The following is a 26,490-nucleotide window of genomic DNA, read 5'->3' as shown; positions in this document are numbered from 1 at the left end:
AAACAATGTAGAAATCTTTCTTTTCTAGTAGAGTTAACGACCCAATATGATTTCAAGTTTGCAAAGAGTTTGCTAGCATGTCAGGTGGAGTTTCACTGACTAGCTAGCTTAACGTTAAACCACCATGATGGCACAGCATGCGTTCATTTTGTGAATTCACATTTCTGTCTTTGGTAATGTTAACATTGTAGCTTTTGTGACCTTGCATTATTAATATAGCTACTACGTATTTTTTACCAGTAGCCAAAGAAGAAAAACTAGCTAGCATCGTATTGATGATTCTGCTTGTTGTAAGTTGTGTTTCATTTTGTATCATTCTACCAGGCGTTTATTCTACAGGTTCTATAAGTTAGTCAGTAAATCCAGTTGGTTGCTTCAGTGGCATTAGGTTTTGTAAGCGCTGTGGCAATAATACAACAATACGTTGACAGAAAATGTACTTTTAATACTTAAGTATTTTTTAAAAGCAAGTACTTCACTTAAGTGCTTTAACTTGAGTAAAAATTTGACTGGACACCTTTCACTTGTATCGGAGTGGAGTAACATTTGACCAGTGTGATCTGTACTTTGACTTAAGTCATGAAGTTGGGTACTTTGTCCACTTCTGGTAGAATTAAATGAAATGACCACAAGGTCAAAACTGAGCCCACATTTGACTCTTATAAACATATTTATAAGAACTTGTAAGAGACATTACTGCTGTAAGTAGGGCTGATGTGTCCCTGTAAAATAAAGTCTAAAAAATTCCAGTGTATATATACTGGACCTAGGTGCAGGAGTTAGTCGGTGTTATTCAGAAAGATAACCATGATTGTGAAACAACCCATACAAAGAGAAGTGCATTAAGGAGAGCATACATCCTTGGTGTGCACCATTATTAATGATTAGGGTTCCATTTTCTAAAATATGGTTATGAATGCTAAACTTAGTAGAACATCTCGGTCTACATGTGATTGCAGGTTTACTGTAAAGAAGACGTTGAAACTGACTTAACCTGACATTTTCCAGACATAAAATGACTTGCTAAAAATTCATTGGTAGGTGAGAAAAAACAAGAGAAACTGACTTTTACTTTGAGGGAAGATACAAAATTCCACACAGCAGTGAAGCAACAACTACTCAATAACATGCTGCTGGGTGGACTGGCTCGCTCTAAAGTGGCCTTTGGTAAATGTATGAATATTTGTGCATCGTAGGCGTTGTACAGCTACATTTTTCCCCCTAGTCAGCAGTAATTAAAAAAAAATTGACTACTTGTCTTTTCCACAGTTAAAGCAAAAACTGTTTCAGTGTACATCTTCTTAGGCTGTTTTATTTGTGCAGCGAAGAACTGTGGACCATATTGCACTTGCGTTAACAAATATACACCATTTGCAAATGAAATTTTCTGTTTTGATGTATTTTTGGGCTAATGAGGAAAGCATATAAATAAATCTGCGCATCATATTACATTATTCAAGAACATACCAATTCTTTTAAGACATACACACTGGCAGCTCAGCTGAAATCCTTAATTCTGAAACAGATACATTATTATTATTATTATTATTATTATTTCAGTTCAAATGAAAGAAACAAAACGAGAGGTATTTCCTGGTGTAGACTTGTAGAGTTGGCTGGAGAATTGGCTTCATCTAGTCTGGAATATTTTCAAACTAACAGAGTGGTTTCTTTACAGTCTGTCTGTTTCTTCTTTCAGTCTGACTCATAGTTTTTTCCACTGCCCCAGTTCGAGTTGCTCACAGCAGCAAGGAGTGAATGTATTGGTAGACTAGTCTACCCAGCCTCTCATGCATGGTATCCCATGATGGCTTGGTACTGCATCCAGGGTGTTCCTCAGAAAACACATTACCAAAAATGTAAATAGCAGAACATGTTCCATCATGCATAACCCATGACTCATTGTACAAAAGAAACATGCACCAGTACTCATTTGAAATTTGCTCTATTGCACCATTGGATTAGATTCTTGAAGGATGATTAAGTAGGTACACGTGCCTTTTCGCACATCTGCAATCTGTTAATGTGTTTATATTTCTCAATTATGGATAGTTCATACTGACGGCCTATTCTGCTTCGGTAAACACCACGTACTGTCAGTCATGAACCAAAATATAGCATTGGAAGATGCATGGATATACGGATACATAGGATACAATGTACATCACAATATATTACCTGGACAGATACCAACTTTGTTGTGAACTTAAGTCATGGGAGAGGGCATGCTTCAAGCACAAGTATTATGATGTATTTTACAAAGGAAATCAAATAAAGAGATGCCACAAGATTTATCTTTAAGGAGAGATTTACTTCCTTTTTTGCCTAACAAAGGCTTCAAACCAGTCTAGGCGTCTCCAAAAACAATTGTGCTAATCAAGTTCCTAATGTGTCCCTGCTTGTCCAGAACATAACTCAACGAAATTCAGATACCTACCAAAGAAAAACACCAGTTTCACAATACTCTGCCTCAAATCTAGACATTTCACTGATTAATTGTGCACTATGCTCACAGAGAGTTTTTAAATAAAGGAAGGAGGAAAGATTATAATCTTGTATTTGACCAGTAACCAAAAAGAAACCCAGATACAGGAAGGAACAGTAAACCAATGAAATGGAGCCCACTGTGTAAACAATGCTAAATGGTGGTCCCTTAGAGGCACTGTGGCCTTTTTTTTTTTTGGCAACATCTGTAAAACATAACCCAAGCCTGAGCCACTTTATTTAGAAGTTGTATCTCTAAACATGTTAGGAATATTTAATAAGTCAAATACCTACCTGATTGACTGAGTGAGGGTATCAGTAGGAGCCCATCAAGTTATTTGATTTTACCCACCCAGTATTTTCCCACAACAAGCCTTATTCTATTATAGTTCAGAGTATAAGAATACATATGGAAGAAGAAAATTTTAATTTTTTCAAAAAATGTGTAGCATGTGTATGTTGTTTGTGTGTGCAGTATTTTGTCCCTTCAAAACCCTGGCGAGATGATGAGTAATGTGATGATTTCAATTCCTGTTCAGTTCTTTCTTTGTTCAATTTAATCTGCCTTTTTACTTGAGTAAAAAAAAAAAAAGCTCATATTATCACAACACATCTTGGTCTGTTGGGGTTTGTTTAAGCTTTGGCTTGTGTACAAAGGGCATTACCGTTAAAAGGAAAATGACTTCAATACCTTTCCAGTTCAACCAGCCTGTTTTTCTGGTCCTTTTCACGCGACTTGAATAAAACATTGCCTGTAAACACTGATAACATGCAAATATATATATCTGGGCATGCTTATGCTGTTAAATATAGAATATGTTTAGACATACAGAAATGCACTTCATATCTCATCCTCCATATTGCTGTTAAATATATTACTCATATGGAAAAAGTGCTTGTATTTTGGGATTGCGAGTGCGAATTAAGGGAGATCTCGACACCGCATTCCTCTCTTCTCTGTGCCAATCTCCTCCTCTGGCCAAAGGCTTTGGCAAACCTTAGCACACGTAGCCGAAAGGATGAGCCAATAAAGACATAGAGCACAGGATTCAGGGAGCAATGGCTCAAAGCCAGACTCTCAGTAATCTGTGCTGCCTGGTCCAGTGCTTTACTTGTCTGACAGTTGCTTATTAGCGTATGAATCACATCCAGGACTCGACAGAACTTCACAACATTGTAAGGAAACTGCGTAAGCACAAAAACTCCAACCACTGCCAACAATACACGGATTGTTGTCCATCTCTTCCCCCTGTTCTCTGGCGGAAGCTCAAATAGCTTCCGTATCACATGAAAATAGCAATACAGCATCATCAACAATGGCACCAAGAAACTCAGCAGCACCTCTATCACCTCCATGCTCACCCTTGCTTGAATGGCCATGTTAGAAGGGTACATGGCCATGCAGACCTTCCTATTGGGAAGCACTTTAACTGTCGAGAGCACCAAATCAGGGATTCCTAGACAGAAACTAACAACCCACACTACTAGGCAGAGTTTGGCGGAGGAGTTCCTCTTAAATATCTGTCCTAGGAAACGGTCTTTGAGCTGTGGGAATAGTGAAAGGTACCGGTCCAGACTGATGCAGGCCAGGAGCAACATGCTGCATGTGAAGTTGATGGTGTATAAAGCTGTGACAATCTTGCAAAGAACCTCTCCCAGCTCCCAGCCCTGAACAGCAGCAGCAGCCCAGAATGGTAGGGTCAGTAGGAGTAGGAGGTCGGCCACAGCCAGGTGCACCACAAACGTGTCCATCAGTGTCCTCAAGCGTTTGGAATATGCATACACAGCCACTACCAGAGCGTTTCCTGTGAGCCCCACTACTAGAGATAACCCATACACAATGGGGAGGAAAACTCTAGCAAAGGAGCGAATGTCCTCTTTTTCACAAACGGTTTGATAGTCATCGTAGTTGTAGCTGAAGTTGTCATGGTCCTCATAGTCATACGTCTTGTACTCTGAGTACTCCATATTGTTTTTAAAGTTAAGATTTCTGCAAAACAATAATATTGTTACTTTTACTATACAGTTGTGGTCAGAAGTTTACATACAGTGACATGACTGTCATCTTGGATACGAATGCCATGGCAATATTTGGGCTTTCAGTAATTTCTTTGAACTGTTCTTTTTCTGTGGCAGAATGACTGTACAGCATACAGCTTTAATTAACAAAAAAAACACTAGAATTTGGTGCACAAGTTTTAATTTTCTTTGGGTTTTCTGAAATCAGCACAGGGTCAAAATTATACATACAGGGTCAAAAATTTAGATACGCTCACTTAGATTATTAATTCAAAGGTGCTGAAACTTCCAAAATGTCTCTTATCTTGTCAAGGCCAAGGTCTCTTAACTTCCTGTTAGTGATCATGATTGACTACAGCTGGTAGCTTCTCTGTGCATTCATAAAAAGGGTTTGTTTACAGCACTCATTAGATTGACCAACACACAGTAAAATGGGAAAGTCCAAGGAGCTCAGTGCAGATCTGCGAGAGAGGATCGCAGATATATACAACTCCAGAATGTCTCTTGGAGCCATTTCTAAACAACTGCAAATTCCAAGATCAGTTCAAACAATTGTATCCAAATTAATGTGAGGTGTAGTCACTTTGCCAAGCCAGTTTGCTTCAAGAAAACCCAAACTGTCACCCTCAGTTGAAAGGAAATTGGTTTGGATGGTCAGGAACAACCTGGGAACCACCATGGCACAGCCCTGCCATGAACTGGAAGCTGATGGATCACTGTCTACAGTTCAGATCACCATCTGAACAGGACCAAATTGCAACTCATTAGGCGAATTGGCAATCACTAAGAGGCTGCTATCCAAGAAATAACCCCCTGCTCCAAAATTGACACCAAGTTTAACTAAAGTTTGAAGCTGACCACATGGACAAAGAAAAAGCCTTCTGGAGGAAAGCTGTATAGTCAGATGAGACAAAGATTGAGTTGTTTGGCCACAATGACCACCATGTACAGAGGGACACTGTACCAGCTGGTGGTGGTAGGATCATCATGCTCTGGGGCTGTTTTGCTGCCAGTGGAACTGGTTCATTGCACAAAGTGGATGGAATAATGAAGGAGGAGGACTACCTCATGATTCTTCAGCATAAACCATCAGAAACTTGAACACAACTTGGGACTTGGGAGTTACAACAGGACAATGCACCCAAACATGCATCAGAGCTGGTTGTGGAGGATAAAGTAAGCTAATATTAAGCTTAAAACAAGTCCTGACTTCAATCCTATTGAAAATATATGGACCATGCTTATAAGTCGAGTCCATGCCAAGAAAAAAAAGCAAATTTAATTGAACTCTACCATGAAGAGTCGTGAAATATTCAACCAGAATTCTGCCAGAAGCTTGTTCATGGTAAATACAGTAAAAATGTTTGGTCAAGGTGAATCTTGCAAAGAGACATTTTACCCAAATATTAGGTGTGCTGTATATATATATATATATATATATATTTTTTTTTTGACCCTGTATGTACAACCCCGATTCCAAAAAAGTTGAGACAAAGTACAAATTGTAAATAAAAACGGAATGCAATAATTTACAAATCTCAAAAACTGATATTGTATTCACAATAGAACATAGACAACATATCAAATGTCAAAAGTGAGACATTTTGAAATTTCATGCCAAATATTGGCTCATTTGAAATTTCATGACAGCAACACATCTCAAAAAAGTTGGGACAGGGGCAATAAGAGGCTGGAAAAGTTAAAGGTACAAAAAAGGAACAGCTGGAGGAACAAATTGCAACTCATTAGGCGAATTGGCAATAGGTCATTAACATGACTGGGTATAAAAAGAGCATCTTGGAGTGGCAGCAGCTCTCAGAAGTGAAGATGGGAAGAGGATCACCAATCCCCCTAATTCTGCGCCGACAAATAGTGGAGCAATATCAGAAAGGAGTTTGACATTGTAAAATTGCAAAGAGTTTGAACATATCATCATCTACAGTGCATAATATCATCAAAAGATTCAGAGAATCTGGAAGAATCTCTGTGCGTAAGGGTCAAGGCCGGAAAACCATACTGGGTGCCCATGATCTTCAGACCCTTAGACGGCACTGCATCACATCCAGGCATGCTTCTGTATTGGAAATCACAAAATGGGCTCAGGAATATTTCCAGAGAACATTATCTGTGAACACAATTCACCGTGCCATCCGCCGTTGCCAGCTAAAACTCTATAGTTCAAAGAAGAAGCCGTATCTAAACATGATCCAGAAGCGCAGACGTCTTCTCTGGGCCAAGGCTCATTTAAAATGGACTGTGGTAAAGTGGAAAACTGTTCTGTGGTCAGACGAATCAAAATTTGAAATTCTTTATGGAAATCAGGGACGCCGTGTCATTCAGACTAAAGAGGAGACGGATGACCCAAGTTGTTATCAGCGCTCGGTTCAGAAGCCTGCATCTCTGATGGTATGGGGTTGCATTAGTGCATGTGGCATGGGCAGCTTACACATCTGGAAAGACACCATCAATGCTGAAAGGTATATCCAGGTTCTAGAGCAACATATGCTCCCATCCAGACGACGTCTCTTTCAGGGAAAACCTTGCATTTTCCAACATGACAATGCCAAACCACATACTGCATCAATTACAGCATCATGGCTGTGTAGAAGAAGGGTCCGGGTACTGAACTGGCCAGCCTGCAGTCCAGATCTTTCACCCACAGAAAACATTTGGCGCATCATAAAACGGAAGATACGACAAAAAAGACCTAAGACAGTTGAGCAACTAGAATCCTACATTAGACAAGAATGGGTTAAAATTCCTATCCCTAAACTTGAGCAGCTTGTCTCCTCAGTCCCCAGACATTTACAGACTGTTGTAAAGAGAAAAGGGGATGTCTCACAGTGGTAAACATGGCCTTGTCCCAACTTTTTTGAGATGTGTTGTCATGAAATTTAAAAATCACCTAATTTTTCTCTTTAAATGATACATTTTCTCAGTTTAAACATTTGATATGTCATCTATGTTCTATTCTGAATAAAATATGGAATTTTGAAACTTCCACATCATTGCATTCCGTTTTTATTTACAATTTGTACTTTGTCCCAACTTTTTTGGAATCGGGTTATATAATTTTGACTGTGTTGATTTCAGAAAACCCAAAGAAAATTAAAACTTGTGCACCAAATTCTAGTGGTTTTTTTTTATTAAAGATGTATGCTGTACAATCATTCTGCCACAGATAAAGAAGAATTCAAAGAAATTACCGAAAGCCTAAATATTGGAATGACGTTCATATCCAAGATGACATTCATGTCACTGTATGTAAACTTCTGACCACAACTGTATATACACAATCGTATGCAAAAGTGCTAGGCGACCTACTGTATTTTCCATCCATTAGCTATGCCACTTATCGATTAGATTCACGGGAGAAGCTGGAGCCAATCCCAGCTGACTTTAGGCAAGAGACAGGTTACCAATCTTTCACAGGGTTAACACAGACGCAAACAATCATTCATATTCACATTATGGGCAATTTAAAGTAGATCTAATCAGCATGTCTTTGGACTGTTGGAGGAAACCCACGCATGCACAAGGAGAACATTCACACTCCACACAGAAAGGCCCCAATTAGTCATGAGATTTGAACCCAGAACCTTCTTGCTGGGAAGCAACAGTGCTAACCACTGCACCACAAATTTTGTTAAAGGTTTGATTTTGATTTTTTTTAAAGGTTTTATGGGTTCTGCATTATTGACTCAGTACTCAAACATTTCCAACAAAAACTAAATTGTGCAGAAAAAATAATGTTTATATTTTAAGGTAAAGTATTGTCAAGAACACATATTGCACAAAAATATATTACATTAACACTTAGTGTCAATTGCTACAGGTGGCATGCTGGTGCAGTGGTTAGCACTGTTGCTTCACAGGAAGAAGGTTCTGGGTTTGAACCTCATGGCTGATGGTGGCCTTTCTATGTAGAGTTTGCATGTCTACCTGGGTTTCCTCCGCAGTTCAAAGACATGTGGGTTAGATAAAAACTCCCACCCAGTGCATACTTCGTGCCAGTCGCCAGCCTGGATAGGTTGGGGAGGGTTGCGTTAGGATGTAAAACCCTATGCCAAAACAAATATGTGGATCATAAATTGGGAAGGAGGATCTGCTGTGGTGATCCCTAACGTGAGCAGCCGAAAGAAGATTTTGTGTCAACTGTTAAGAGAGATTAACAGCGAATACTGTTAAATGCATTCATTTGAATTGAACAAGTGACACAAATCTTTAAAAACAATGGGTTATTTTAAAATACTGTTTAATTCGTTTGCATGATATATTTATTCATTTAAAATGACTTAATTAATTAATTAAATGCCAGTTTACATTATTGAAAAACAAGTATTACCTAAATATCAGTTTGCACTGTTTAGACTTTTTTTTTTTTAATTTTAGATATAATAATTAGATATAACGTCAAAACAGTTTCCGGATGTGAATTCCACCTTTCGTGCTGTTACCAACTGAAGTAATTCTCTGCTGTCAATAATAATTTTCACGCTTCATAAAAATGGACAAATTTGTTTGTTATTGAGACAGTAAAAGTGAGATTATTTTTAGAATGCCATACTTTAAATGGAGCCATTGTGTCTTTTCATTAAAAAATGTTTTCTCAGAAAAATAAGTTTATCATTAGTCATGAGGATATGTATATTAGTGTACATATGGCAACCAGACCATATGTGCATCTTGCCTTGAAGTGTACTATACAATTGCACAATTCCTGACATTCCATCTGTGCTTTGTTTTTTTTTTAAGTCAAACACTGTGGGGAAATTCTTTCCAAAAATGCAATGTTGATTCTGGTCAAGAATGCCAGGGACACTGAGTAACTCTGTCCCATCGCTTGCTGGTGAAGCCTCATGTGTAAATATTGCACTTAAAATACGGAGTTAACATTTTACATTTGGGAATAGTGAGGAGCCATTTTGCATGCTATGAATGATTAAAGTGTGTTCAAACTTTTGACTGGTACTGTATGGCACATATTCAGGTCTGAGATTAATAATTAATGCATGGCCTTTGGATTTTAAAAACAATCTCAACTTTCACACTGTGAAAATGTAACCTTTCTGCATGTATGAAGATAATATCAACACATCTAACTGTTCTTTCTATATTTATAAAGCCTCATTTAAAGATGATGTGGCTTACCTTGTGTGAGGAGCCAGAAAAGAGCTTCCAGTTTCTAGTACGTGAGCTCCAAACGAGTGAATACCTCACGATTTTGTGTGGGTATGTGGGTGTGTGTCTGTGTGTGTGCATGCGTGTGATTAAAACAGTTAAAGAGAAACTCCCTAAAACACATTTCAAGTGACTCACAAGCCTTTGTAAAGAGGATATACTGTATGGATATATTTCAGCTGGTGTATGATTCACTGTGTTAATTTATTTGAAGTGGCTGTGCCTTTTTTTTTTTTTGGAAATGGGATTGTCTGAGGTTTTCTGACATGTTTTATCTGAGAGCATAGTGGGAGTCAGTATTTATGTAACTGTGAAAATAGTTCTGGTTTTGATGAGATTGTAGGTAATTAAGTATCTGTAGGTCTCATCTCATCTCATCTCATTATCTCTAGCCGCTTTATCCTGTTCTACAGGGTCGCAGGCAAGCTGGAGCCTATCCCAGCTGACTACGGGCGAAAGGCGGGGTACACCCTGGACAAGTCGCCAGATCATCACAGGGCTGACACATAGACAACCATTCACACTCACATTCACACCTACGGTCAATTTAGAGTCACCAGTTAACCTAACCTGCATGTCTTTGGACTGTGGGGGAAACCGGAGCACCCGGAGGAAACCCAGGTGGACACGGGGCGAACATGCAAACTCCGCACAGAAAGGCTCTCGCCGGCCACGGGGCTCGAACCCGGACCTTCTTGCTGTGAGGCGACAGCGCTATCCACTACATCACCATGCTGCTCCCAACACTTTTTGTAGCCAGCTAATAATCTTTCAGTTCTTACCTGGGGGATTTTCATACATTCGTCCTTGCAAAAGGCTTCCAGTTCTACAAGTTACTTGGGCTGTCTTGCATGCACTGCTCTTTTGAGATCTATCCACAGATTTTCAATGATGTTTAGGTCAGGGGACTGTGAGGGCCAGGGCAAAACCTTCAGCTTGTGCCTCTTGAGGTATTCCATTGTAGATTTTGAGGTGTGTTTTGAATCATTGTCTTATTGTAGGACCCATCCTCTTTTTAACTTCAACTTTTTTACAGATGGTGTGATGTTTGCTTCCAGAATTTGCTGGTATTTATTCGAATCCATGCTTCCCTCGACCAATGAAATGTGCCCTGTGTCACTGGCTGCAACACAACCCCAAAGCATGATCGATCCACATCCATGCTTCAGAGTTGGAGAGGTGTTCTTTTCCTGGAATTTGGCACCCTTTTTTCTCCAAACATACCTTTGCACGTTGTGGCCAAAAAGTTCTATTTTGATTTCATCAGTCCACAGGACTTGTTTCCAAAATGCACCAGGCTTATTTAGATGTTCATTTGCAAACTTCAGATGCTGAATTTTGTGGCTAGGATGCAGGAAAGGTTTTCTTCTGATGACTCTCCCATGAAGGTCATATTTGTTCAGGTGTCGCTGCATAGTAGAACAGCGCACCACCACTCCAGGGTCTGCTAAATCTTTCTGAAGGTCTTTTGCAGTCAAACAGGGGTTTTTATTTGCCTTTCTAGCAATCCAACGAGCAGTTCTTTCAGAAAGTTTACTTCATCTTCCAGACCTCACCTTGATCTCCACTGTTTCTGTTAAGTGCCATTTCTTAATAACATTTCAATCTGAGGAAACAGCTACCTGAAAACACTTTGCTATGTGCTTGTAGCCTTCTCCTGCTTTGTGAGCATCAATTATTTTATTATTCAGAATGCGACTGAGTTGCTTAGAGGAGCCCATGGCTGTTGATTTTAGGGACAAGTTTGAGGAGTCACAGAATTTATACAACTTTGAAATCTGCATCATCTGACCTTTCCTAATGAAGAATTTGAACAAGCCACAGCTCAATAAGCTAATTAAGGTCTGGAACCTTGGTAAAAGTTACCTAAGAACTCAAATGTATTGGGGTGCCCAAACTTTCGCATGGTGTTCCTTTTCTTTTTTCACTCTCCAGTTGTCTCATTCTCATTATCTCTAGCCGCTTTTGTTAGGACTAGGATTGTTTTGGCCTCTAGAGGCCGCTGTTATTTCCTTTTCATGTCGTGTTTATTTTGGCCTCTAGAGGCCGCCACTGTTCCTGTGTCTTGTGTTTGTGTTAATTGCCTAATTATCTTCACCTGTGTCCTTAATTAGTTTGTCTATTTATACCCCTGAGTTCAGTCCTCTTGTCACGGAGTCTTTGTGCTGTTATGTTTATCTCCAGTTTCCTTTGTACTGTGTTTTTTTGATCTTCTTAGCTTTTGTATTTTTGCACTTTGCTTTTCTTTTGGATTACACTCTTTGGTTTTTTTTTGTCTTTTGTTTTGCCCTGTATATAGTGTATATAGTTTAAATAAACCTTTTTGATTCTTTTTCTACTTCCGCCTCACGCCTCTGCATTTGAGTCATCCCCCTGGTGGCCTAGTGGGGGTTTGCTGGATCATCACACCAACGAACCAGGTTCGAATCCCAGCAAAACCCTAACAGAAAGACTCCGTCATGACCGACTCAGCAGAGGCTGCTTCAACTGTCTACCCGGCCAACCTTCAGGGAATTATGGCAGCTTTGACACGCTTCGGAGCAACCATGGACGCTCATGGACGTACGCTCACCAGCCAACGTGAGGCCCTCGCTCGCCACGAGGAACTGCTTCAGCAAATTGGGAAAACCCTGGCACAGCTGACATCTCTGCCTGCATCTCCTGCTCCTGCTCCTGATCCAGCTCCCACTCCTGCTCCAGTGCCTCCTGCAATGCTGCCTTCTTCACCTCGCGAACCCAGCCTTCCTGCACCACAGAGGTATGACGGCAAGCACAGTGAGTGCCGAGAGTTCCTTACCCAGTGTCAACTCACCTTTGAGCTTCAGCCTACCACCTACACTACGGATCGCCGCAAGATTGCCTTTGTGATCACCTTATTAGCTGGTAAGGCGCGAGCCTGGGCTACTGCTATCTGGCAAAGACAGGGACCTGAGTGCTTTGATTTCCAGCTGTTTTCTGAAGAGATGCTTCGGGTCTTCGATCAGGCAGACATCAGTACCGACGCAGCCCGAAAGCTCATGTCCATCCGGCAAGGAGGAAGCGTCGCAGATTACGCCATCTCGTTCCGAACACTCGCAGCAGTAAGTGGATGGAACGAGACTGCCCTGGTGTCAGCCTTCCACCATGGTCTGTCTGACCCCATCAAGGACGGTCTGGCCTCTATTGGATGCCCAAGTGACCTCGAAACCCTCATCTCACATGCTATTCGTCTGGACAACAGGATGAGAGAACGCCACCAAGCCTTGAGCCCCCCCAGCCTCCCTACCTCTACCTGGAGACCATCTACCTCCTTCAGTGACTGTCCAGAACCCATGCAAGTGGGTCGTACTCGCCTCTCCGCATCTGAGAGGGAGCGCAGAAGGAGGGACAAGTGCTGCATCTACTGTGGCAAACCTGGTCACTTCCGAGCATCATGTCCCGAACTCTTGGGAAAAGGACCGCCCCGTCCAGCCGAGGGAGGGTTGTGACGGGGCCTACCCTCTCTCCCGGACTCCCTGGCCAAGGAATCTACATCCCGGTCTCCATCTCCTGGGGTGAGTCTGTCCACTCTTGTCAAGCTTTGATAGACTCAGGGGCGGCTGGGAACTTTATGGATATTCACTTCGCCCAAAGCATCAATATTCCGACTGCACCTCTTGAAGTCCCACTGTCTGTGTCTGCCCTCGATGGCCAAGCGTTAGGTGATGGAAGAGTCACCCAAGTTACTTCTCCAGTTTTCCTCCAGTCTCAAGGTCACAAGGAAGAAATATCCCTGCACCTGATTCCTTCACCTGAGTTCCCAGTTATTCTAGGCCTTCCTTGGCTTACTCGCCACAACCCTCGCATAGACTGGGTAACAAGCCAGGTTGTGGAATGGGGCCCTGCATGCCATGCCTCTTGTCTGCTCTCTAGCTCTCCTGTGTCTCCTGCCGAGCCCCCTGATCTCACCGAGTTATCTCAAGTTCCCACAGAGTACTGGGATCTCAAGGAGGTATTCAGCAAGAGCAGGGCCGCCGTTCTTCCTCCGCACCGGGCCTACGACTGTGCCATCGACTTGCTCCCTGGGACTACCCCTCCTCGTGGCAGACTGTTTTCACTCTCTCAGCCAGAACGCAAGGCCATGGAGGAATACCTCAAAGATGCCCTGGTCTCTGGGTTTATTCGACCCTCCACTTCACCTGCTGGAGCCGGCTTCTTCTTTGTCGGCAAGAAGGATGGGGGGCTCCGACCATGTATTGATTACAGGGGCCTGAATAAGATCACTGTGCGCAACCGATATCCCCTTCCGCTGATGTCCACAGCTTTCGACCTGCTCCAAGGCGCCACCGTCTTCACCAAGTTGGACCTACGGAACGCATACCACCTCATCCGTATCCGACAGGGAGACGAGTGGAAGACTGCCTTTAACACCCCGTCTGGGCACTACGAATACCAGGTGATGCCCTTCGGACTCACCAACGCACCAGCTGTTTTTCAGGCCCTAATCAACGACGTCTTAAGGGACATGATTAACCTATACGTTTTTGTCTACCTCGATGACATCCTTATCTTTTCCAAGACCGTGCAGGAGCACCGCCACCATGTCCGCCAGGTTCTCCAGAGGCTGCTACAGAACAATCTGTTCGCCAAGGCCCAGAAATGCGAATTTCATGTTCCCGAGGTCTCCTTTCTGGGATTTATTGTACGGACAGGCCAACTCCAAATGGACCCTGCCAAGACCCTGGCCGTCCGGGATTGGCCTACTCCCAAGTCCGTTAAGGAGGTTCAGCGGTTCTTAGGATTCGCTAACTTCTACCGCAAGTTCATCAGGAACTTCAGTTCTGTGGCAGCACCCATGTCAGACCTCACCAAAGGGACAGGTGGATCTTATGGCTGGTCTCCTCAGGCAGAAAAGGCGTTCAAAGACCTCAAGGACCGCTTCTGCACGGCACCCATTCTGGTTCTCCCGGACACCTCCCAACCATTCATCGTGGAGGTGGACGCCTCGGACAGTGGTGTCGGCGCGGTGCTCTCTCAACGTTCGGAAGGAAAGCTGCACCCCTGCGCTTACTTCTCCCACCGCCTGAGTCCTGCTGAGTCCCGGTACGATGTGGGGGATCGAGAACTGCTAGCGGTCAAACTGGCCCTTGAGGAGTGGAGGCACTGGCTGGAGGGAGCACAACATCCATTCCTGGTTTGGACTGACCACAAGAACCTGGAGTACCTCCAGCAAGCCAAGAGACTGAACCCTCGACAGGCTAGGTGGGCCCTGTTTTTCAGTCGATTTGACTTCACCCTCTCATACCGCCCCGGCTCCAAGAACACCAAACCTGACGCACTGTCCAGACTGTTCTCTGCCACTAACAGGGAGAATGAAGTCGGGCCTATTATCCCTGTGTCCCGGATTGTGGCCCCTGTCCGCTGGGGTATTGAGGAGGCTGTCCGACGAGCCCAACGCCAGGACCCCGGTCCTGGGACGGGGCCACCAGGCCTCTTGTACGTCCCACATCAAGCCCGGGCCAAGGTTCTCCAGTGGGGTCACTCTTCCCCTCTCACCGCCCACCCGGGAGCTCGGAGGACCCTGGACTTCCTGAAAAGACGCTTCTGGTGGCCTAACATGGAGCAGGAAGTAAGGTCATTTGTCCTGTCCTGTGAGGTTTGCACCAGAACCAAGAACCCACGACAGCGTCCCCAGGGTCTCCTGCATCCTCTGACCATTCCCCGGCGTCCCTGGTCCCACGTGGCAGTCGACTTTATCACGGGTCTCCCTGAGTCACAAGGTAACACGGTCATTTTGGTCTTAGTTGACAGATTCTCCAAGGCCTGCCGCTTCATACCACTGTGCAAACTCCCCTCTGCTCTTGAAACTGCGAAACTTTTGTTTAATCATGTCTTCCGAGTCTTTGGTCTTCCACAGGACATCGTCTCAGACCGAGGGCCCCAGTTCTCCTCCCGAGTGTGGCACGGGTTCTGCAAGGTCATCGGAGCCACTGCCAGCCTCTCCTCTGGGTTTCACCCACAGTCCAATGGTCAGACGGAGAGGCTCAACCAGGACCTGGAAACCACCCTGCGAGGCCTGGCTATGGATAACCCGACATCGTGGAGCACCTGGCTGCCATGGGCGGAGTACGCCCACAACACCCTGCAGTCATCGGCCACCAAGCTGTCGCCATTCCAGTGCCAATTCGGGTTCCAGCCACCTCTGTTCCCGGACCAGGAGGAGGACGCGGGGGTGCCCTCGGTCAACCAATATGTGAGACGGTGTCGCAAGACCTGGAGCAAGGTCAGGAAGACCCTCATACAGACCTCCAGAACCAACCAGACTCAGGCCAACCGCCATAGAAGACCTGCACACGCTTTCCGCCCTGGGCAGCGTGTTTGGCTGTCCACTAAGGACCTTCCACTGCGGGTGGAGAACCGCAAGCTTGCTCCTCGCTACATTGGCCCCTTCAAGGTGGTGCGCAGGGTGAACCCTGTCTCCTACCGGCTCCAGTTGCCCCGGACTCTGAGGATCAACCCCACTTTCCATGTTTCCCTGTTACGGCCCGTACTGACGTCTACGTATGCCCCTGCCCCTAGGAACCCCCCACCCCCCCGCATCTTCCAGGGGCAGACTGTGTTCACTGTGAATCGCCTGCTTGACTCCCGCCGGGTCCGCGGCGGGTTGCAATATCTGGTGGACTGGGAGGGCTATGGTCCTGAGGAGCGCTGCTGGGTTCCTGCTCGGGATGTCCTTGATAAAGAACTATGTCGGGACTTCCATTCGGCCCATCCGGATCGCCCTGGGAACGTCAGGAGACGCTCCTAGAGGGGGGGGTCCTGTTAGGACTAGGATTGTTTTGGCCTCTAGAGGCCGCTGTTATTTCCTTTTCATGTCGTGTTTATTTTGGCCTCTAGAGGCCGCCACTGTTCCTGTGTCTTGTGTTTGTGTTAATTGCCTAATTATCTTCACCTGTGTCCTTAATTAGTTTGTCTATTTATACCCCTGAGTTCAGTCCTCTTGTCACGGAGTCTTTGTGCTGTTATGTTTATCTCCAGTTTCCTTTGTACTGTGTTTTTTTGATCTTCTTAGCTTTTGTATTTTTGCACTTTGCTTTTCTTTTGGATTACACTCTTTGGTTTTTTTTTGTCTTTTGTTTTGCCCTGTATATAGTGTATATAGTTTAAATAAACCTTTTTGATTCTTTTTCTACTTCCGCCTCACGCCTCTGCATTTGAGTCATCCCCCTGGTGGCCTAGTGGGGGTTTGCTGGATCATCACACCAACGAACCAGGTTCGAATCCCAGCAAAACCCTAACAGCTTTATCCTGTTCTACAGGGTCGCAGGCAAGCTGGAGCCCATCCCAGCTGACTATGGGCAAGAGGCAGGGTACACCCTGGACAAGTCGCCAGGTCATCACAGGGCTGACACATAGACAACCATTCACACTCACATTCACACCTACGGTCAATTTAGAGTCGCCAGTTAACGTAACCTGCATGTCTTTGGACTGCGGGGGAAACCGGAGCACCCGGAGGAAACCCAAGCGGACACGGGGAGAACATGCAAACTCCGCACAGAAAGGCCCTCACCGGCCACGGGGCTCGAACCAGGACCTTCTTGCTGTGAGGCAACAGCGCTAACCACTACACCACCGTGCCGCCCCCTCTCCAATTGTACAAAACAAAAAATAATACACAAATCTTGCAGAAAACGCTGAAAAGAAATGAGTCGTCTTTACCTTTATGCCTTTTGATGATCAGTTCATCTTCTGCTCACTTAACTATTCACAGTAACAGACATTTTCAGTAAGGGTGCCCAAACTTTTGCATGCCACTGTAGCAGTGCTTCTTCAAAGTAGTCCGGGAGCCAAAGGCCCAAATTTGGCTGAACCTGGCTTCGTCGGTTAAAGTTTTTTTTTTTGCTGTTTGTTGTTGTCCAAGGTCTACTCATTAAGATAAGAGAGGGTGCCCGGTGATATCCCTTGGGCAATTCCGGATATTGGCCCTTTATTGTTGGATGTGCTGCAGTCATAGCCTAAATTCTGACATTTTGACATTCTTCACTTTATGTTCACCAAAGTCTATATATCATACTTATTTTTGTGTTTGTTAACATAATAGGATGAGTTTAAGGCCTGGGGGTGGGGTTCCAGCCATGGTTGGGGTTGTGGCCATGCAATTGGGGGCGGGGCTTATACCAAAAAGCCCTTTATTACTCTATTACTTTGGTTGTTAATGCGAGCCTTAAATTATTAGGCATACACTCCATTGTCATCCTTGTGTTTACTTCTGCAGGGGCATATGAGGGACACAATTAGCTAATTCAAGCCAACTTGTGTAGCTATCTTGCTAACTCTGTCAATCACACTGCCCCCAAAAGATCACAGCACGCATAAACTAAGCAGAGAAACTATTTGACTGTAATCATGAAAGAGCAGTGACATGTACTCACTGCTCACCAGTGAACTAGACCAGGGGTTCTCAACCTTTTGCAACCTGGGCCCCACCAAAGCTGGTTCATTGCAGTTGGGGGCCCCTCTTCTCGCCCCGCCCCCATCCCCCCCCAAACACACTCACCCGCAGTGACGCCACCCGACCTACAGCACCTTATATCGACCGATAGATAGATAGATAGATAGATAGATAGATAGATAGATAGATAGATAGATAGATAGATAGATAGATAGCCCTGGGCTAGATTATTATTATTATTATTATTATTATTAGTAGTAGTAGTAGTAGCAGTAGCAGCAGTAGTAGCATTATCCATTCCATAGAAATACATAGGACTATTATCATTATTAGGCTATTGTTATAATTGGCAGTAGCACCACATTTCTAATCTGCTTTCGGGCATTATTATAATTATAATTATTATAATTATTATTATTATTATTATTATGGCCTATTATCATTACTAAGCTGTTGGCAGTAGTACAAGACTTATGTTCTTTCAGGCATTATTATTATTATTAGGCCTATTATTATTATTATTATTATTGCTGTTGTTGGTTGTTGATATTATTATTATTATTATTATTATGCTATTATTATTAATAGGCATCATTATTATTATTATTATTATTATTATTATTATTAGTGTTTTTATTAGGTATTTTATTAGGCTTATCATTAGCTGGCTATTGATATCATTGGGAATTGGGACCAGGCGTGAATTTAGGTTTTACTTTTTACTGTGCCTTTGTGATCTGCATTTGCGTTAATGCGAGACCTGAGCCTGCTTTGCCTTACAAAGATCCTCGATTCTTGGAGAAATGTTTGACAAGCACAGTCTCAAGTCATCCTCAATTTGCGCACGATTGCGATATTTCGTTTTGAGCGCAGTCATTTTTGAAAATCCTGCCTCACACAAGTAGGTCGATGCGAATGGGATGAGCAGTTTCAAGGCTACGTCACACAGTTGCGGGTACTCCTGCATCAATGCTGCCCAGAATGTCGAAAGAGGGCATGAGGTGAAGACTGCCTTAAGTCTACTGTCACTCTTCAGCTCAATAAGCTGTTCCTGCATGTCAACTGGAAGTTCGTCAGCAGTACACACAAATGGATCTCGAACCCACGCAAAAGAGCGATAATCCTCTGTGAAGTATGCCGCAAACTGTTTTCTCATTACCGACAGGTGCTCTGACGCTGCTTGAAAGACAGATGAGAAATCGTGGGAAGTGCCTGCATTACTGATAAAGTCTGCAAGGCTTGGGAACATATCACAGTTCCCCCGACTGATGCGGCCACACCAGAGGTCAAGTTTTTGCTTGAAGGCATCCACTTTCTCTGCGAGAAGCAAAATGTGAGTTTCTCGGCCTTGCAAAGACAGGTTCAAGCCATTCAAGCAGTCAAATATATCGACCAAATAGGAGAGACACGCCAGCCACAAAGGGTCATCCAGATTTTTCGCCAGGTCTGAATTGATTTGTGTCAAAAACCGCTTCACCTCATCTCACAGCTCATACAAACGTTGTAACACCCGCCCCCTGGACAGCCAGCGAACCTCAGTGTGCAGAAGCAGCTGTTCGTGCTCTGACCCCATCTCCTGACAGAGGACCTCAAACAAGCGAGAGTTTAGCGGCCGTGACTTGATGAGGTTGATCATTTTTACTGATTGGTTCAGCACGGATTCCAACAGAGACGGCATTTTTTTTGCAGCGAGTGCTTCGCGATGAACCATGCAATGGGTCCATTTTACAAGTGGAGCTACCTGCTTAACGCGAGCAGCTAGACCTTGCTCACGGCCCGTCATTGCTCGTGCGCCATCCGTGCACAAGCCAACGCATCGGTCCCACGCCAACCCATTCTCGCGAATAAATGAATCAAGGACATTGAAGATGGCCTCTCCAGTTGTGTGTGACTGAAGAGGGCGGCAAAAAAGGACATCCTCCTCAATTAATTTATCCCTGACATACTTGACATATGTAAGAAGCTGTGCCTGTCCAGCAATATCGGTAGACTCATCCAACTGCAAGGCATAGTATGGACTATTTTTAATAAACTGTATTAATTGCTCTCTGATATCATTGGACATATCAGCAATTCTCCGAGCAACTGTGCCATTTGAAAGTGGCACGGTGCCTAATTTGGCTGCTGCACTATCCCCGAAGAATATTCTGCACATGTCCTGCGCAGCTGGCAAAACGAATTTCTCGGCATCAGTGTGTGGTTTGCCTAGCTTACCTATTCTTTTTGCCACCACATATGATGCCTCCAGGCACTGCTTAGATACAGTGCTGTGCACGGAAATTGTTGCCTGTTGCTGATGCAGGCCATCACGCTTTCTTTGAAAGTATTCAAGCGGTTTGTCCTTCAGGCCAGCATGCTTCGTTTCGAGGTGCCTTTTAAGTTTGCATGGCTTCATGCTTTCGTTTGCCAGCACCTCGGCACACATGACACACTGAGGACGAAGATCAGAGGTGACAGTAAAACCAAACTGCAGGTATGATTCATCGTACCTCCGAAGCTTTCTCGCAGCTGGTGGTAGACCTACATCAGTTGTCTTGGGTTTTTTGACAAGAAATCTATCCATTTTGTTAAAGTATTTGTGAATAAACGTGTGTAATAAAGTTGTAACGATAAGTCTGTATTAGGCTAAGTCTGTAGTAGGCTAAGGGGGCTAACCAGAGGGAACGTATGGGGCTTATCAGTGAGAAACACGATCGATATCTTTATTCGGGGATTTTATAGTTGCAAATTTTAACGAGGTGTGAATGGTGTACTTACTCGTGTGAGTGTGTGTGTTAGTGTGTGTGTGGGACAGTTGGATTTTTCACACGCAGGGTGAAAAAGGCAAAGGGGTAGTAGACTAGCAGTAAGAAAACAACAAAAACAACAAATTATTTGGGTAGAGCTGAAATGGGGAAAGCAAAAATACAGTGTGGGGTAGTAGTCTTTAAAAAGACTGTTTGGGTTTTGCGCTGTATCGATGGATTGATGATAGTAGACTAGCGAGAGTCGGCACGAGTTAACTCGGCAAGAAACCAGACTAGTGTGTGTGTGGCAAGCACTCACACGGTGGCCACGGTATGCAGACTCGCTCACGTGACGTTGCGTCATGTTCGCGTCACGGGCTTAAAATAACCTACACACAAGATTTTATGATAGATTGATGATAGATTTTATAATAGTATTGATTTGTATGTAATAGTCCAATGTCCTGCATTTTGACATGGGTAAATGTGTTGCATCTGCTTAGCTACTACAGCCTGTTAGCCCCAGATTTTTTTTCCCCTCCATACATGAAGCCTACTCGCGACCCCCCTGGAGTAACTCCGCGCCCCACCAGGGGGGCGCGCCCCCCCGGTTGAGAACCACTGAACTAGACCCATAGTTTCACAACACTGGCTAGCACACCCAACTCTCACCTAGTAAATGCTAGTCACTGATTTTTTTAAGCTAATACATTAAGCTAATAGATTGCTTATTTTAACGATATTGACTGTTGAAATAGTAATGTCCCTGGTTCCCTAGTAAAATTCAGGGCATTGTCCCCGATTATCATCTCAAAAGTCTGTTAACCTTACCCTCACCCCCACTCCAAACCACACTGCTTGTGGACTGACAGTCATGTGCACTAGCCAGTCCACTGACTAGCACGACTTTTAAAACGTTGGGCAGTAAGGTTTCCTTAAGCTAATACATTAAGCTAATAGATTGCTTATTTTTACGATATTGACTGTTGAAATAGTAATGTTCCTGGTTCCCTAGTAAAATTCAGGGCATTGTCCCCGATTCACCCCCACTCCAAACCACACTGCTCTTCCACTGACTAGCACGACTTTTAAAACGTTGGGGAGTAAGGTTTACTTAACATTCTCCTCTGTACTAGCTGGCATCCAGTATATAAGCATATTTTTACAGACACTAAGCAATGGCAAAGGGTTTAGAGGGTTTTTTTTTTCATCTGAACTCTTAGTTCTTTCCTTAAATAGTTTTTGTGTTTTGTGTGTGTGTTTGCATACTGTATGTAATTATTTTACATAATTATTGCTCATTAGTGTGTGTGCATGTGTATGTGTGTGCGTGTGCATGCATGCATGCACGTACATGCTTTATGTACTGTAGTTCTTGTATCAAAATTGTTAATTTTGCAAATTTATGAAAGGGTCAATTACACGTTTGACTAATTTGAATGACAGTAAAGCGTGAATACTGTACAGCCAATTTGGTTAATTGAAAATCAGTATCTTTTGCTATTCTTGTGTGTGTGTGCGCATGCTGTATATGCCATTTTGCATGCTTGATATATTGCATACTGTAGTTTTACATAGTGGATCACTGGTGTGAGTGTATATGCATGCTGTATATAGTTCTATTGCATGCTGTATATAGTTCTTTTACATAGTGGATCACTGGTGTGAATGTATATGCATGCTGTATATATTTCTATTTCATGCTGTATATACAGTAGTTCTTTTACATAGTGGATCACTGGTGTGAGTGTATGCATGCTGTAGTTCTTTTACGTGGATCACTGGTGTGAGTGTATACATGCTGTATATAGTTCGTTTACATAGTGGATCATTGGTGTGAGTGTATGCATGCTGTATATAGTTCTTTTACATAGTTATTGGTCATTAGTGTGTGTGTGTGCATGCTGTATATAGTTCTTTTGCATGCTGTATAGTTCTTACATAGATATTGATCATTATTTTGTATTAACTGTAGAGTTTATGTAATAGGGCGGCACGGTGGTGTAGTGGTTAGCGCTGTCGCCTCACAGCAAGAAGGTCCTGGGTTCGAGCCCCGGGGCTGGCGAGGGCCTTTCTGTGTGGAGTTTGCATGTTCTCCCCGTGTCCGCGTGGGTTTCCTCTGGGTGCTCCGGTTTCCCCCACAGTCCAAAGACATGCAGGTTAGGTTAACTGGTGACTCTAAATTGACCGTAGGTGTGAATGTGAGTGTGAATGGTTGTCTGTGTCTATGTGTCAGCCCTGTGATGACCTGGCGACTTGTCCAGGGTGTACCCCGCCTTTCGCCCGTAGTCAGCTGGGATAGGCTCCAGCTTGCCTGCGACCCTGTAGAACAGGATAAAGCAGCTTGAGATAATGAGATGAGATGAGTTTATGTAATACTTGTATAAAAATCGCTAATTTGGAAAAGTTATGAAAGGGTTAATTAATCCACATTTGATGTATTTGAATGACAAATATAGAGAAAAATGTGAATACCTATCAGATACAGCCAACTTGGTGCATTTAATATCAGTATTTACACTGATATTTTTTTTGTATTTTCTTCCATTATTTGGGCATATAGGGCATTAAAGGGTTAATATATTAAAATGCCCAAGGGATATCACCGGGCACCCTCTTAAATCTTGAAAAGCTACCTCAAATCTATAAGATAAAGCAAAAAAAAAAAAAAAAAAAAAAACTTTAACCAAAAATTCCGGGTCCGACCCCATGGCTCCCGGACTAAAGCTCTCATTTCCCAGTTCAGGCTAAGTGTGTGTGTCAGAGCGTATCCCAACTCAAAGCCAGGGTTCCTGGAAAAGACTCTGCACTCACTGTGAGTGTGAAAGTGTGGTTACTGAAAGTCAGTGAGTAAGATTTCAGATGTTTTTAGAGGAAATGTATTTATGACAATTATAAGAAATGGAGACTCTGTCATGCTCTTACAGTAATGCTTTTCCATACACATCTGTCATAATTCAAAATCGTATAATTACTGGCACTCGGTGGTCACTTTTGGTAATGCACAGAAAAACACTTAATATATCAAGCAAAAGTTAATGGCTGATTAAGTAAACACTGCAACTGTTTTATTAACAGAGCAGTAGGTCATTCTGAACCTAACCTTTATTATACCTTTTTGTATGCATGTATAGAATTCATGCCATGTGACGTTTATATAAAATCTTATAGAAAATCTGAATGTGAAACAAAGTCTTAGTCATCCAAATCTTCTTTTTGTCCACCAGATCTAAAAAGAAAGAAAGAAAGAAAGAAAAATTAAATGTTGAATCTCACTTTAAATGACATTATATGGCAAATGTATGTGGACAGCTGACATCACACCTACATATGGTTCTTATCCAAACATTTGCCACTAAAAGTTGGAAGCACATAATTGTACAAAATGTCTTTGTCTTTTAGTATTACAGTTTCCCTTCACTGGAACAAAGGGGCCCAAACCTGTTCTAGCATGTCAATGCACCCGTGCACAAAGAGTGCTCTATGAAAACATGGTTTGCCAAGTTTGGAGTGGAAGAACCAGAGTGTCCTGCACAAAACCCTGCCTTCAACCCCACTGAACACCTTTGGGATGGATCAGAATGCTGACGGAACCCCAGGAAAACCTTTGTAGAGGAATGGAGGTTATTATAACAGAAAAAAGGGACTACATCTGGAGTGGGATGTTCACAAAGTCCATCAAGGTGTCCACAAATGTTTGGCAATATAGTGTATATGTTTAACTGCTATAACACACATTATAACTTACTTACATTCAACTACATTTTAAAAACCTTTTGTTACTGACATTATATCATCTTGAATGAACCTAATGAAAGAACATACCCTGTGTCCGAAATCACTCCCTACTCACTATATAGTGAGTTTGCCATTTTGTAGTATTGTCCAAATGTATGGTGAGAATTATTACACCCTATATAGTGGACTCATAGTATCCCACAATGCACCGTGAAAAGTAGTGTACAACCGATGGTCACTAACCAAGCAGTATATCCCATCATGCACTACGGTTGCACTGAAAGAAAAAAAAAAAGGTGTGTTGGGGTGAATGGACGGAGGAAGAAACACGTTATAAACAGACATTCAAGTACAATTAAAAATAGTAAGAGAAGAGAAAATAAGCTAAAATAGAAGACAGATAAAATACAAGAATAAAAGCTACAATGCAGAGTGAGGAATTAATCAAAAGCCTCAAATTTGATTGAATAAAAGTCAGCGGCAAAGAAGAAAGGATTCAGCCTTGATTTAAAAGAACTGAAAGATGCAGCAGACACAAAGTACTTTGTATTGATTAATGTAGGAAATGCGCTCAGTATAATATGGATTTATCACAAAAACACATGCATGCATTTATTATTTTGAAAACCCACCAGCCGACTGATCTGGTGCATTTTAACTGTGTGGCAGTAACGAGATAAATAATGGCACGACGGAGTAGTGTCCGAAAGTGGTTTTTTTTTTCATTTTACCGATGAGCTCACTATATAGTCCTCTATATAGAATTCCCTATATAGTGAGTAGGGAGTAGTGAACGAGTGAGTGATTTCAGACCCTGATAATTTTTACATAGATGTGATTCAAAACGTCTCAAACAAACCTTTCCTTATCCTGTGTAATATAACTGAGAACAGAGAATACTCCTGGTGGGTGAGGTTTCTTCACCGGCTTTCTCTAATGCACATCAGACATGTGAAAAAAAAAGTGTTTGTTTAAAAAAATGTATTTGCTTTGCTGATGAATAAAAATAGGATTAAGAGAGAATAATGTGTACCTTTGGGACTTTGTTTTTTTTTGTTGGAGATATCTGTTCATGATGTGGCTTGTGGTGCTTTAGGAGTTGCTTTAGAAGCTTGATGTTCTTGCTCGTTGACTTTCCTTGCCTCTTGGAGCGAGAGTTCTGAAAATCGGACGCATGGTTGTTGGGATGGAGGGAAACAGCTACATTAATCTCTACTGGTGTGATGTTTTCTTTGATTAATTTGCTTGGCGCAACATTTGACAAGTCATGTGGCACATTGTTAATATAATGTTGGTGTTTGATGTGGGGTTGAAAACAATCTCTTTCATCCAGTAGAGTGAAGTCTGTTTCCAGAAAGAAGAGGCTTCGTTGAGACTGACCAATCATACTGTTACAACCCCAATTCCAAAAAAGTTGGGACAAAGTACAAATTGTAAATAAAAATGGAATGCAATAATTTACAAATCTCAAAAACTGATATTGTATTCACAATAGAACATAGACAACATATCAGATGTCGAAAGTGAGACATTTTGAAATTTCATGCCAAATATTGGCTCATTTGAAATTTCATGACAGCAACACATCTCAGAAAAGTTGGGACAGGGGCAATAAGAGGCTGGAAAAGTTAAAGGTACAAAAAAGGAACAGCTGGAGGACCAAATTGCAACTCATTAGGTCAACTGGCAATAGGTCATTAACATGACTGGGTATAAAAAGAGCATCTTGGAGTGGCAGCGGCTCTCAGAAGTAAAGATGGGAAGAGGATCACCAATCCCCCTAATTCTGCGCCGACAAATAGTGGAGCAATATCAGAAAGGAGTTCGACAGTGTCAAATTGCAAAGGATTTGAACATATCATCATCTACAGTGCATAATATCATCAAAAGATTCAGAGAATCTGGAAGAATCTCTGTGCGTAAGGGTCA

At 42.8% G+C, this 26,490-nt stretch overlaps 1 protein-coding gene across 1 annotated transcript; it reads right to left on the bottom strand.

The window, feature by feature from the left end:
- Positions 1–424: 424 nt before the first annotated feature.
- ackr4a (atypical chemokine receptor 4a) lies at positions 425–9,772 on the bottom strand. The gene is made up of 2 exons (XM_060932220.1): positions 9,655–9,772; positions 425–4,474 (listed from the first exon to the last, which is right to left on the bottom strand). The coding sequence occupies exon 2, from the start codon at positions 4,450–4,452 to the stop codon at positions 3,364–3,366; it is 1,089 nt and encodes a 362-aa protein (XP_060788203.1). The 5' UTR covers positions 4,453–4,474; positions 9,655–9,772; the 3' UTR covers positions 425–3,363.
- Between the last annotated feature and the right edge of the window lie 16,718 nt (positions 9,773–26,490).

This window comes from Neoarius graeffei, chromosome 1 (genome assembly GCF_027579695.1).
Source record: "Neoarius graeffei isolate fNeoGra1 chromosome 1, fNeoGra1.pri, whole genome shotgun sequence".
NCBI lineage: Eukaryota > Metazoa > Chordata > Actinopteri > Siluriformes > Ariidae > Neoarius > Neoarius graeffei.
The sequence above is the reverse complement of the archived record's forward strand: the minus strand, read 5'-3'. Positions and strand labels throughout refer to the sequence as shown.